Here is a 14,470-nt window from a genome sequence, read left to right as displayed (position 1 = left end):
TTAAGGATGAAGACAAGGAAGACTGCTTTGGCCTTCTTGGTCCAACACCTTGTAAAATGGTCACCATCCTCTACGAAGAAAATGCTGGAAATGATTTAAAAGCCACATGTATAGGCTGTCAAATGAGCTGAGGGGCCACAGAAGCCAGGTAAACATGTTCTGATGGCATGCACTCTGGGAGTTACAAAGAATGACTAGGGATGGCGTCGCTTCACGTGTCCTTTTAAGACCCATCTTTTAGGAATTAGATCTCTCCAGGAAACTCAGGACTTGAAAGGGATCAGCTGACGTTGGGCAGACACTCCTGAGGAGTGTTCTGAAACGTTAAGAACTTGGTCTTAACATACGAGGACAATTCGGACCGTTAACTTTCCCAGTCCAGCTGGGAAGGAGAGACTGGGAATGATGCCTCTTGGCGGCCCAAACTCTTCTCCCTGTCTTCGTTGTCTCCAGAGTGGGCAATGTGCTTCTTAAGACACAGTTTTATTGTCAAGCTTTAAGGCAATCAGTGGATAAGCCACTTAATGTTTCAATTACTTCTGGAGACTGTATTAGGTTTCTCTAATGAGTTAATTTGTTTTAGGAGCATGCGTTTTTATGAATTCCTTAAAGAAGAGCCTTAAAAAGGAAAACACATTTTAGTGAAGGGCTAGTTGGCTCATGAACAGTGATGTGATCACATCAAAATCTACCGAGTACGTGAAGGGATCTTTTTCTGTAAGACACAAGCATGGCTTCATGGAAGCAACATTTTACAAACAACTCATGTCACACTGCAATTTAAAAGAACGACAAATAGTTTTTACGTGTGAGTGATGAAAAAGAAGATTAGTTTACATCTCTGCTGAATTTAGCATGAAGACAGAGAATAAAAGATTAAAAGAAAACTGTTTGCACTCAGCGAGTTTGCATCTTCATGGCATTGTATGAACCATTCTCGTCCTCACTGTCCCTTAGATGATGGCTGATTTCTTCCCAAAGATCAGTATCTCATTTTAGATAGAGTGCACTTTGTAGTCAAAATATAATGAGCATTTTAATCTCATAGATGCCAGCTGTTTGGGTTGAAAATATTTAACAAGGAGTGAAATTATGGGCTACTTTCCAGCTACTACCATTCAATCATCTCTCTGTGTCTCAGTTCCCCTGTGGGAAGATGGTTTTGCTCTTGTTGTTTCTTGGTGCAATTTGGGAGAGCTCAGATGCACTCTCTAGTAGTAGTAGAGAGAGAGACCTCAGCACCTCTCGGTTGCCCGGGTGCCAGAGACTCTTGAGTGTTCCATCTGCACAGCGCACACAATGGATTTTTCACGACAACGCCCTTAGTCTTTCTCTAGTCCCTCAGTTTGCTTGCCTTTAGCTGACAGTTTTTAGAGGAGAATTATCAAAATCCCTACTGTGGGCATCATCTTAAGCAGCTGTTCCTGCACCACAGCAGCAAAGGGAGCAGAATGGTTCCTTTGCCTCGCTGGCTTTTCTGCCTTCTCCCCATGCCAGGCCATCAAGGGCATAGCTCGCTGTCTTCCTTTGACTGCTTCCCTCTTTCTGTTTAACCAGCTTCTGTCTATAAGCTATGGGGTGGGAAACTAGATAGCAAGTGAAATTTGACAATAATTTATATTAAATTAGAGTCAATAGGAGCTTAAGGCTCAAGGCAACGGCTTTATGATTGCGATTTGTTCGGTGGTGTTTCACTTAATCCCAGGGTTAGGGCTCACTTTCAAGGCTTCCAGAAATTTCTAATTTCTCTCTCTGTATGCACACAAGTATGGATGTATTTAAGTGTCATGTATGCAGCACACACACGCATTAATGCAATCTTTTAAATTGTTAGTGCACAGATTTAATAAATAGATCTATCTTTAAGGAAGTTAAGATGTCTATAACATAGAAATTATGGACTCTATCATATATTTAAAATGTCATTTTTCTATTATAGTTAGTTTTCAAAAACCCTGTAGCCCAGTTCACGAAATGTTATCTCTAATGGGAAAGTCTCTTTTTCATGCAATTTACATAAGAATCCACAATTAAATATTAAATATGCATTTGATATTTAACACTGGCTTTTCCTAGCACAAACTGCATGCATTTGCTGAAGGCATCAGGTAAAAACTGGTTCATCCACTCTTATTGGTGAGGCTTATTCCTCTTCAATTAGTGTCTACTTCCCACGGGTTTTTCTAAGTAAACCTATTTATAAACTGTCTATTTCCAACTGCAAACATTTTTCTTTTAAAGACCGTAAAAACTCCAATTAAAGCCAAGCATGGGTAGGACTCGCAAATGATGCCAGCGCATAGAGACCCCTGCTTCCCTCCGACACAATACCTGATGTCTCGCGTGAGAATTCCTTCGTCCCCGGCTAGAAGCATTATCAGAAATACAGGATGAGAAAGAAGGCAGAGAGTAAACACAGCAGAGGTACAAGATACAGACTTCAGGGCTGTACAAAATTTATCCAATATAATGAATTCCTTAAGTCATGAGAAAGCCAGACTCATGCCTTGCTTCAGAGAGAGGCTAACACGGATTTAAAAAAACATATACAATGGGCCGTCTCATTTGCACAAGAGAAAATATTTAATCAAGTTTGTCTTTTCCTTTTTTCCTGCAAATTTTGGATTGGAAAAAGGAAAAAAACGGGGCTTTTTCTTTGATATGATATCACCATATGATAACACCCACATTTCTTTCTTTCTTCAGAAGATTCTCAATCCAAATATTCTCTCTTCTCTGACTTCAGGAAATATTATATTGATTTTTTGGGGGAAGCAAAGAGCCCCAGGACAGACTCGGACATAATGACCTGCCTCATTCATGGGAGGCTGAGACCATTATAGTGAAAAGCAGGGAGGTCAGCCACTGGTGACTGATGCAGTACCTTGACGAATGTCTCCAAATCCCCATTAAACAACTTAGCATTATACTGGGAGCGGGGCCTGGACTTCCTGTGTTTCTGGGGCTTAGGGGGGACGTTTGGAGGCCTAAGGGAAGGGAATATAATTACTGAGCATGGCAGAAATCAGACAATAAATGAAATACCTTAGGTCACATCAAAATAACAAAGCCAGGGGATCCTGGGTTCCTTCCCCACCCCAGTCCAGGAGAAAACACTCCCATCCTTTCCCTTCCACTTGATTTGATGTATGTATTAGATTACAGTGTTCCTATGTGCTTGAACTGGCCATTTTGTTTTGTGTTCCATACTGAAAAATGGCAGGTATTCTAAATTGCTATTGCGAGCTATCTAGTCAAATGTTATAAGGCCAGGTTTTTGTTTGGTTTATGGAATTACACACCAGAACATAATTGTAATCGGGTTTTGAGAGGTTTCCAAACGAGGATTTAAATGTTTTTAGTTAGTTCGTAATTCTCCAGTGCAGGTAACGTCGCATCTGCCCAGCATCCCTCATGCATTAACGGGGTTTGATTTTTATGTAAACATTTTCATGAACAGGTCAATGTGGTTTTGGAGTGTGAGGTCCAGACTTATATGAGGTACAAATTCGGTAGAAAGCAGAATGCCCTGGCCCACATATCCCTGGGGCAGTAGATCGCACCTGTCTGTGTTGCTCTGGACTCTCCTGCCTGTTGGCTTTGGTGAATAAGCTTTCAGACCTGCACACACGCTCTTTCAGGCTTACACACATCCTGGGTGCCAAATCCTGCATCGATCGCCTTGCACTACTTCAGAATGAGGAAGCTAAGGCCCCAAATGATCAGACTCAATTTCCACATCTGTGCTGGTCAGCCTCTGCAAGGCGGGCAGGAGAAGGCCCACCATGCCTACAGATTGTGTTTGCTCTTTGTGAAGCTGTCCTTTGGACTAATGTCCTTTTAAGTTCATTTGGCTTCAGTTCGGAAAGCCCAGGTTAGAAAGAAAGTTCCAGGAATTTCTGTGAGACCCTGAAGAGCTTCATTAGCTATTACCGCAGCAATCAACACATGTACGAGAAACCGGCTGGTACAGCCTTTCATGGCTAAACCCTCAGGCTCCCAGCAGGAGGGCGGTGACTAATGGAGCCTACAGCCAGCAGCATCTGAAGTCCTGCTGAGCTCTGGAGCTTAAAAGGAGCCTTTGCTAAAACACAGAAGTGTGTGGAGCCCTCTCCGAGACAGCACACCTTGTCCTTCCACAGCTAACATTTCTGGGATATTTTTATACACTAAATTCCAAGCTGCACATGAAGGAAGGACCGTGGTAGCTGTGAGGAAGTCCAACAACGGGCTGCCAAAAGTTTCATCAGCGCTACCTGATGACGTCACCCTTCATTATCCTATGTAAGATTTCTAATGCTGATTTTTATATTATCAAGAGATGACTGCCCATGAAGAGACAGGGCTATGTTATAGCACTCAGAGACACAGGTGTGTCCTGGAACTCTGCCATGGAGGGTCCAGGCAGGTGGGCCTGTCACCTCGTGTAAAAGAACCAATTAAGACAGACTCCGGATTGGTTAACCTGCATAGGAAAGTTACATTTGGGAGGTGGTTCTGACCATCCCTGGGAATCTGCAAACTGGCCATTGATGGTCCCTGGTGTTAACAAAATCCTAGGGCACCAAAGCATAAGATACAGAAGCTAGAAGATCTGTTATGCCTCATCCAGAACTCAGCCTCAAACATGTGAAGTCTCGCTACGTCATCTCCAGTGATGTCTGTCTGTCTGCTGTACAAAAGGCACCATTCAGAAACAAATGTTGCCACGAACATTCCCCAACTCAGACCGGAATCTGCTTCCAAATGTTCTGGCAAGAAGCTTTACTGTCCTACATGGATGGGTGAAGGGGTGGAGGGAGGAAGGATGTGTAAAAGGTGCTATGTGTTAGAACTCACATTTTATATCAGATTCAAAAGTAGATAGAGATCTAAAATTCCAAAAAATTCAATCTATCTGTAATTTTTAGACAGCATCAAGGAGTAGGAACTGGAGAGGTAGGCGATTCCATTACCTGATACAGTCGGTCCACACCCCCTGTTACCCGTCAACTAAATTATCATCAAAGTGTCGACAGTCTATCCAAAAAGCTCATGTGTTTGGGATGAGATAAATGAAGCCCACCTAATTCTGGTGCAACTGCCTACTAAGGAGCTTTGTGATTCCACCAAAGACAATCTTAGCACATGTCACCTGGCGAGAACCCAAGCACCTCAAGGTGCTGGCTTTGTCATGCCCCATGCCCGGATGATCTTCTGTAGTTATCAATTGCTCTTGCTAAAGAGAAAAGAAAGTGAGACAGACCACAGATTATGATCAAGTATCTTCATACCTTGTAGTCATATATTCAGCTCTATGACCTGTCAAAAAATAAAATAAAATACAATAAGTAACCTGAGTGGAATCAGTGGGTTTGATTTGATAATCATGTGTAGCACCGGCCCCTTATCTCAGGATACCGAGTTAATACCGAGTTACAGATCTCTTGGTAGAAAAGATGTAACTAGCATATGATCACAAATAATCCAAGGCCATTATTTTTATAAAATCTCAATCCAAAATTTGAGAAATTCTATGGGCTAGAGAAACATGTTTCATTTGGCAATTTGAGGCAGTTTCTTTTTTTTTTTTTAAAGAAGAGAGATAGCTGTTTGACTAAGTTCAAACAGAAAACACACCATGCATATCTAAAAGTTCCATGCTAGTGATAGTTATTTGCTCTCTTTTGATTGACAGACGAGCAAATAGGGTTGGGCGAACACAGTTTCCCATAGACTAAGTTGGTCTTCTCTCTAGGGTATGAAATCAGGGCACCGGGAAGGAACTTGTGTTCCCTATTCTGAAAGGACGCAGACAACATACAAGGGCATTAAATTATTCTGCAGTCTATCACCTTGTAAGTGAAAAGTCTTTCATAGAGTTCTGCATCTAAACTGCCAGCTGCTTCTCATACATTATATATGCCCTTCTTGTTGTAAATAACAGGGCTAAATCATTCTAGCGCGCTCACGGCCTGTACGCATTTCAAGTGTGCAAGCGTCTACAACTGCTGTCACTCATCCTGAATTCAGGGTGGAACTGTGGCAAGGTGCGGGAGAGTGGAGCCATTCCGCTGGTTTGTTTGCAGCATGATGAGATGGTTCTGAGGGAGTCTGAAACTACGGCTGGCAGAGAAAGGCCACACTGGAGCACAGGCAGGGGAGCCCTGCCCATCACACAACACAGTGATTCAGGCCACAAGACAAGGCCAACTGGACAACAGGCTGGTACGAGTGGTCAGCGAACACTCCCCGGCCACAGCTGAGCCCCTCTCTCTACTTTCCTTTCTTGAATAACTAGTAACACGAGAGACTTGATGTGTGTTGGTTAAATGGGGGGCAACAGATATTCTCAGGGGACCCCTTTCTCCAGTTAGATCTGAGCCAATACAAGCTGTAGCAAGGTCAGATTCTAGCCAGAGCTGCAGTGAGCGGGGTGTGGTAGATGGCACCTTATGGCCATCCTAATGGAAATGCCATGGGAAACTGGGCTAGACTGGATTTGAGCAGATGACAGACAAGCCTGAGAGTACCTGTCATTTTGTTTGGGCTGAGGCCATAGGAGCTGGCTGAGATCATCTAGGGTGAATCAGTGGGATGAGCCCAGGATTGAGGGGACAGACACTATCTGGCATGTCTGTACTATATTGCTAGGTTCAACGCTTTATCATGACATTGGTGTGCTATAGTAATAAAAACAGACCAGAAACTATCCGAATAAATGTCCTAAGCAGAAGATAAGCAACAGGTTCTCTCCAGTGTTTGAAGCACTATATATTTCCTTACTAATTTTGAGACAGTGACACTAGGCAACTTTGGTATGCTGTAGCCTAGCACTCCTGAATGTTCTGCTTTAGCCCCTGGGGACTGGCAGTATTTGTGTTTCCATACCTGGCCTGAGCATTTTATATTAAATACGCTAACTCATAGTTTTCATAACTTTTATGAAGTAGCTTCTATTATTTTTCTTACTTTACAGAAGAGATGGAGCACACAAAAACATGACCTGACCCAGGCTGTGTTAGTGTGGCATGGGCCTGGCCTAAGGTTGAGGTTTATTTTAATTACAGATCTGAAATCCCGAACAGTGTACTACATACAGTACCTTAAAAAATGTAGCAGTTGGAGTGGGGATGGAGCTCAGTGGTAGAGAACTTGCTGAATATTCGGGAGGCTGTGAGTTCAATGCTCATCCCTAACACATACGCACACACGCACTGCACACACATGTACAAACACACACACAGCACATATGTTTTGGCATTGGAAAGATGGCTCAGTAGGTGATGTGCCTGCCATGTAAGCACGAGAACCTGAGTTCAGATCCCAATGACTATGTAAAAACTAAACATGATGGCACATGACTCTAACCCAGTGCTCGGTAGGGTAGAAACAGGAGGATTTCTGGAGCTCATTGGGCAGCTAACCTAGCCCATTGGTGAGGGCCTGCTTCAGTGAGAGATCCTGTTTGAAAAACATAAGGTGTAGAGTGATCCAGAAAGATATTTTGAGCTGGGCAGTGGTGGCGCACGCCTTTAATCCCAGCACTTGGGAGACAGGCGGATCTCTGTGAGTTCGAGGCCAGCCTGGTCTATAAGAACTAGTTCCAGGATAGGCTCTAAAGCTACAATGAAACCCTGTCTCAAAGAACCAAAATGATATTCTGTGTGAACTCTGAGGCCTCCACAGGCATGTGGACATACATGCATATGCACACGTGCACATATCCACATGAACAAGAACGAATACATGCACATCTGCACTTAAACCCGGACAACACTTTGTGAGCTTCCTAGGAGGAAGGAATGGACCCCAAGCTTACACTTTGACCTGCCTGGTATGGTTAAAATAAGATACAAAATAATGAATTAAATTAAAAATTACACAGACATGTGACTGTGCAAAATTACTAAATACCTTCACATTTAAGTTGAGGAGCACAGCCTAATCACCTTCACGTGGTCCGATATTAAAGACACTGATAATTAGGAGAAGTGAAATATTTTCTAACCTGGAAACTTTGATATTTTTGCTCAACTATCCCAATCAATTATTTCCTCGACTGAGAAAAAGATAAAAGATAAGACAACTTGTATTATTTTGCTCCTCCCACCTATGGCTGACAAAATGTACACAGGAGCCATTTGGAATAACGAACTGAGAGCAGCGCCGTGGAGTCACGGTGTAACTGCACGGCCACATGGACGGCTTTTTCGGGTTTCAGTCCCGTGTGCGTCTCCACGGAGAAAGGGGCTTTAGTTTTTAATCTATGTCATCATTACAGATCAATAACACATAAGCAAGGACAACTCGCCTTCTGAAAGAAATGCCAAAGCTTCCAGTGCTCTGAGGATTAGATTTCTTTGGAAGTTTATTTAATTATTAAAAACTACAGTCCCCAATTATAAGCCACTTGGAGGGAGAAAAAGATCAGGATTAAGTTTTTGTCTTGGTATAAACAGCTCCTTGGACCACCTATTTGGGGAGGGAGGCGGGGGTGGGGAGGTGTTGTTACCGAGGTAGAGATTGGCCTTGTTCTGTAGCCCAGGCTCACCTTGAATGTTCCATCCTCCTACCTCTGCCTTCAAGTGCTGGGACTGCAATCTGGGATAACCGGCTTCTTTTAATCAATCCTCGTACATTTTGTTTCACAATTCTGAAGTAAATTATCTTTCACACTTAAATGTTTTTTTATTCAAAATGAAGGTTGGGGGCAACTTGAGGTCTAAGAGGAAAAAAGACCTAGAGAATCCTATTTACAACATGTCTAGGTGGAACTGGACCTTTGGTTTGCTTCCTCAAGGAGAGGCTGGTGAGCAAACTTTCCAGCCGCTTTCCTTCCTAACTCCGACTACTGGGTGCTTCTGTAAGGAGACATTATTATTCACACTCCGATCCTCTTTTGAAAGAATATTTGTGCTCCTACTCAAAGGCAGACAATGGATTATTCCAAGATAACCTATTTAATTCCTTTGTCAGAAGCGGCATGTCTAGGAGAAGAAAGAGTGTAATACAGAGATGGGTTCCCACCGGCTCATTTTTCTGTTTAGCTGTACAGATATTTCTACCCCTCTTACCTCTGAACACCTCACACAAAGAAAGAACCTGATGTGAACACAAAAGCTCATTATTAGACGAAAAAAATTTCTATGTCCCAGTTTTATAGATAGAGATCTCATTTACTGTGGCCGATTCAACTTCCATTCAAAAAAGAAACGATCTCCCTAAAAGATCTAGCAGCCTTGTTGGGCTAGGGGAGACGAGCGTGGCTTCCATACCCACGTGTTTCTTCTTTCTATTTTGGCGGTTTTTAAAGTCCTGGGAGTCTGAGTCTGGAGAATGGTGCCTTAGGAGCCTGATTCAGTTGCTTCGCTGGGTTGTAAATCAAAGAACTGACTGGGCCACTGGTAGCCTGCCAAGAGCCGGCAGCAAGACAGGCCAAACACATGTCTGCAGCTAGAGTTTCGTCTGTGGACGATCAGCTGCTAAATCCCAGGGCCGGGCTATTTGGTTTTACTAGGAAGGCCGTTTTCGCAGCAGCAAGTCTAGGATAATTCAGAGGTATTCCTGTCTGAAATGTCAAGCCAGTCCCCAAACACACCACTTAATCCTGGACTACTAACCTTATTTAACCAGATGGGACTTGGATTCCTTCGTAAGGGCTCACTATTAGACTGTTTTCCACGGGACAGGCGCCCTTAACCCTCCTAGACTCCCTTGTTGTAAGCCATTAACAGGAACAGGGCTTGCATGGAAAGTCAGCAGGCTTACATGGGTTGAACCCTTTTAAAGGGTGTGTGTGTGTGTGTGTGTGTGTCTTCTGCTTAGTTTCTCTTGGAGGTTCAAACTACACATCCATGAGTGACCAGCAGCTGATGTCAAGCTGGCACAGAGGTCTGTACCGAGTTAGTGCATAGCACCCTGATGAAAACCATACAGGTCCTTTTCACAGAGTTAACTGAGTGTCACACCAGGGACACTGGAGCCCACTGAAAGAAATTCCCAGACAAAGGAGCCCTGTCTTAGCGTTCACAAGGTATGACAGCTTTACGGAGTGTGGCTAAGGACAGCCTTTGGCAAACGGTCTCAGCCCACAAGGCCAAAATGTAGCCCGATCCAAGAATGACATGGAGATTAACATTAACCAGTGGGGCTTTTCTCTCTGGGAGACAGAAAAGAATTCATGCTGAATGACTACCATAAAAACTGCAGAATGTTGCTCCAAGCCACAGTAACCCTCAACTGTGCACAGCTCGGGTCCCTCGATCTCACCGTGTCTACGGCGGCTCTCAGTCCTGACTAACAGCCTTTCCCTGCCCTGAGAAGAATGCTATTCTCTGGGGGCAGCAAGGGACCTCGGGGGCATTGTGTGAAATACTGGGCACTTGTGAAAAAATGAGAGGAAAAAGGGAATTCATTATGAGAGAAAAGGAAAAAAAATCCCACAAAACTAGGCCATGATTATACAAGAAAACTATTCAGAGATAAAAAGGTTTACAAAAAAGTTTAAACCTACAGGAGATCAAAGAACAATACAAGGAATACACCGATCATCCGCACATAGATTTCATAATTGTATGTATGTTTGTATGTATGTATGTATGTATGTATGTATGTATGTATGTATGTCTCCTTTTAAAAGTCCTGAACCATGCCATGGGGAAGTAAGTTCTGGACAATGTTTTTTGTTTCTTGTTTTTTTTTTTCTCTCAAGAATAAGAACATTCTCTTTATGACCACAGTATCATTATAATACATAGGAAAATTAAGTCAGTAATACTTAACATACAGATTATATTCATTTTCCGTTATGCTTAAAATGACCTTCATAAGTTTTGCCTTTTGGTTCATATTTTAATTAAGGATGACACATTTGGTTATTTTATTTTTCTTGGATGCTTTTTTAATAACTAAAACAAATTTTTTTTTCTTAGGTATGACTGACTTTCAGCCCACACTCTGGGAGCCGAGATTATGCATGGTAGCCTTTGCCTGTGGCCATTCCCTGAGGAGGATAACTCCTTTGAAGCAAGCCATAAGGTAAAATGGTATATACACTGCCTTGTGGGCAAGGAAGGTTCCAGAATGCAGGAGGCAGAACTCAGGTAGAAGACAGAAAAAAAGATTTATTGATTTTATGTGTAAGACTGTATGTATGTAAATGCACTGTGCATGTGTGTGTATGTGTATGTGTGTGTGTGTGTGTGTTGCTTGAAGAGGCCAGAAGAGGGCACCAGATCCCCAGGAACTGGAGCAAGCCACCACGTGGGTGCTGGAAACCCAACTCAGAGCCCAGCAAGTGCTCATAATGGCTGAGTGGCTTTTCTAGCCCCGGGAGTCTCTGTTGATTTCAGCCATTCCCACACCCCATCTTCTCACCCCATGCTGTAGTTTCTCTTGTCCTTTTTCCAGTGCCCACCAGGATCTAGTGTGAATAAAAAAAAAACTGACACTTTAGACCCCAGACACTTAACTAAGGTAGGGCTTTGCCCGAATAGGTTTGTTTTTCCTTTCTACATTTTATGAAGACAAAAGAGGGAAGCAATGGTGTTTATATAGTCTGCTTAGCTTGTAGTACACCCTACCCCAGTTTCCTCATTTGTAGAGATGAGGAAGCTCACAGTACCCAGTTAAGACTATAATTCAGAACAATGCATAGCTCCGAGAATGCTTTGTTAGAATCAATGCTATTGTGTTTGTGACCACACATAGGAATGTACATATACCATTAGATCATTTCTCAACTACTAACAATGCCTTTGGGAAGAAAAAGAAAATCGCCCAGACTGGACAAACTGGTTTCTACAATCCCAAAAGGCAACAAATGGGGCAGTTATTGGCCCATGCAAATGGACAGGGGTGAGACCGGAGGGCAGAGACCTCCCCACCCCAGGTAGAACAAGCAGAGACTGGGGTCAGTGGGTGTGGGTCCCTCCCTAAAGGAACCTCCACACCAGAGATACTCTTGTTTGGATTTACCTCTAAACTTAAAATGGCTTCAAAAAAGAACACAATTATCAGTGAGACAGGTCAACTGAATCTAAATGTACATAAGTTGAAGGCATGTGTGTGTGTGTGTGTGTGTGTGTGCACACATACACTTCACACTCTTCAAAGAACACTCATCACACAACACACAGGCCAAATCATTTCCCCGTTTGCGCCCAGTGACCAACCTTCTCCAAGAGTCCTCTGCAGCAAGTCATGCTTAGCCTGAAGCTTTGTGATGAGATTACTGCCTTCCAAGAACTCTCGGAGTTTCTGCAAAAGGAGAGGTAAAAACTCAAACCCATCCAGTGTCCAGGGACTTCCCAGAGGGGCGCTAAGGTATAGCTGCTTTGTGTCCTAGAGTTCTGCTACTCCCAGTGTGGTCTCTAGTCTAGTGGAGTCAGCCATCTCCTGAGAGCCAATGGGAGATGCAAGCGCTGGGCTCTTCCTCCCCAGATCTGTTGAAATGGGCTGTATTTTAGCAACCTCCCCAGTGACCTGTACCCACATGAAGGGGGCGGGGGAGCCTGGATTGGGGAAAAGGGGGCAGGAGGAGCTGAGTTCAGGTCTCTAGTACTGGGCACGTATCAGTAACCTTGGCACTAGGGTGAGGGGTGGGGCCAGGAAGATCCCAGGTGCCAATAGGCCACATTGACTACTGGTTCAGAAAGAAACCTGTCAAAAAAAAAAAAAAAACCAAGATGGAGGAACGGCTGAGTAACACATCCTCACATCTGCTCAACACCCAACCTCCTTCCAGTCTGTTTCAAAGAAACCCCATCTCCTAATGCCCACCCGGACCGGCTCAGTCTGGAACTGTGAGGGTGTCCAGGAGACTGTGGCGTCATGGCAGAGGGGCCCGAGGCAAGCGGGGCCCTGGGCTCCGTCGGGAGGGGCTGGGGAGCGGGCGCACCATGAAATAGAAATGCTCCGTTTCTTGCTGGTTAGCGCGTCTCTTGGCGATGCTGGGTTTACTCAGGTAGGTTTCAGACACGGTGGACTTGACGGACTCCGTGGACCGGCTGTGCTGGAAGCACTCGGACACATCGTAGTCTTCGATAGTGACCATATCTTGGATGGTCTGGAGGGTGGCTTCGGTCGTTTTCTTGACCTGGGCACAGAAAAACATTTCTCTCATTAGCATATGGCTCTGTGAGCCTCAGGTTTCTCGGCCAGCGTCAGTCAGTCCCTGGGGAAGAGATTACTGCAGAGTGGGGTGGGTGGAGGAAGAGAGGCAGGCCAACCGGACCTCGGGTCACCAGTCTGTGCCCTTATAAATCTCACAGACCTCTGGAGACTCCCAATTTCATTTCTGTTTACTATTACCTTTTAATTAAAGTAAACCCGCAAACAGAAAGAATGCACAGACCATAAGTATACAGCCCGAGAAATAATCTCCAAGCGGACACACCTGTGCAAACACCGCTCAGACCCGAAGTGTACTTTATGAACGCCCTCACTGTCCTTCAAATAAAACCCCACACCTTTCTTCCTCTCAATCTACTAACCTCCCTCCTGCCTTGCTTCCTGTCTTTTTTTAAAGTTGGGAACCAAAGCCAGAAGCTTATATGTGCTATGAGCAAACATCCTTCCTCAAAGCCACACACCAAACCCTCCCCTGAATTCTAATATCTTGGTGGTGTTTTATACAAACAGAACGGTACAGCTTATATCTTTAAATTTGATTTCTTTTGCTCAGTGTCAACGAGATTCATTTTCTCATGACAAATTCTCAAGTATTTCACTACTTGACATTTATTGCTAGGATAAATCTGCGCCCACTCCCCAGCCCCTGTGATTGATTGATGATTAACTTTTAGTTTGGGTCTTTTATGAATTAACTACAATTCATGAACATAATTTTGATGGGATATGCATATGTGGACGGAATTGCTGTATATGGAAAATGGGAGATCGTTCTCTAAAATGATGCTACGTATATTCCCACCAGCCCGGTGGACAATTCCCATCACTCCGCATGCGCGTCAACAGTTGGCACTGTCAGTCCTTTCAATCTAGGCACTGTGCTGGTGTGCAGTGGTCTTCGGCCGTACCCATAAGCATCTCCCTGTTGGATGAGCTTGAGCATATTTGTCACATATAGCCTATGTGACAGGTACCTGGAATCTCTCCTGTGAACACTTTGTGGAGACCTGTCAATCAATACTCTACTGGGCTCTGAGTCTTGTTATTCATTCATGTTACCAATTATTTTCCCACTCTTGGTTTCAGCTCCATTACTGTCTACATGAATACAGCTCCTACTTTTATTTTTATAAATTCTTTAGTGTGTTTGTGTGTGTGCACGTGTGTATGTGTGTGTACATGTATGTGTACTGTGTGTACGTGCGCGTATCTGTGTACATTTGTGTGTGTACATGTGTGTGTACTGTGTGTACGTGCGCGTATCTGTGTACATTTTTGTGTGTACATGTGTGTGTACTGTGTGTGCGTGTGTGTACGTGAGCGTATCTGTGTACATTTGTGTGTGTACTGTGTGTAC

General features: G+C 43.8%; 1 protein-coding gene across 2 annotated transcripts in view; it reads right to left on the bottom strand.

The window, feature by feature from the left end:
• Positions 1-14,470, bottom strand: part of Srgap1 (SLIT-ROBO Rho GTPase activating protein 1) — a 285,799-nt gene that overhangs the window by 43,723 nt on the left and 227,606 nt on the right. Inside the window, exons 9-12 of one of the 2 annotated variants that reach the window (XM_026778325.1) lie at positions 12,881-13,078; positions 12,156-12,240; positions 5,274-5,301; positions 2,885-2,987 (exon numbers count right to left, since the gene is read on the bottom strand). In XM_026778325.1, the coding sequence (XP_026634126.1) occupies positions 2,885-2,987; positions 5,274-5,301; positions 12,156-12,240; positions 12,881-13,078 (414 nt within the window). Of the gene's footprint in view, positions 1-2,331; positions 2,366-2,884; positions 2,988-5,273; positions 5,302-12,155; positions 12,241-12,880; positions 13,079-14,470 lie in introns of both variants that reach the window. The other variant, XM_026778323.1, reaches the window with a different exon arrangement.

This window comes from Microtus ochrogaster, unplaced genomic scaffold (genome assembly GCF_000317375.1).
Source record: "Microtus ochrogaster isolate Prairie Vole_2 unplaced genomic scaffold, MicOch1.0 UNK127, whole genome shotgun sequence".
Classification (NCBI taxonomy): Eukaryota; Metazoa; Chordata; class Mammalia; order Rodentia; family Cricetidae; genus Microtus; species Microtus ochrogaster.
This window is presented reverse-complemented; position numbering and strand designations above follow the sequence as displayed.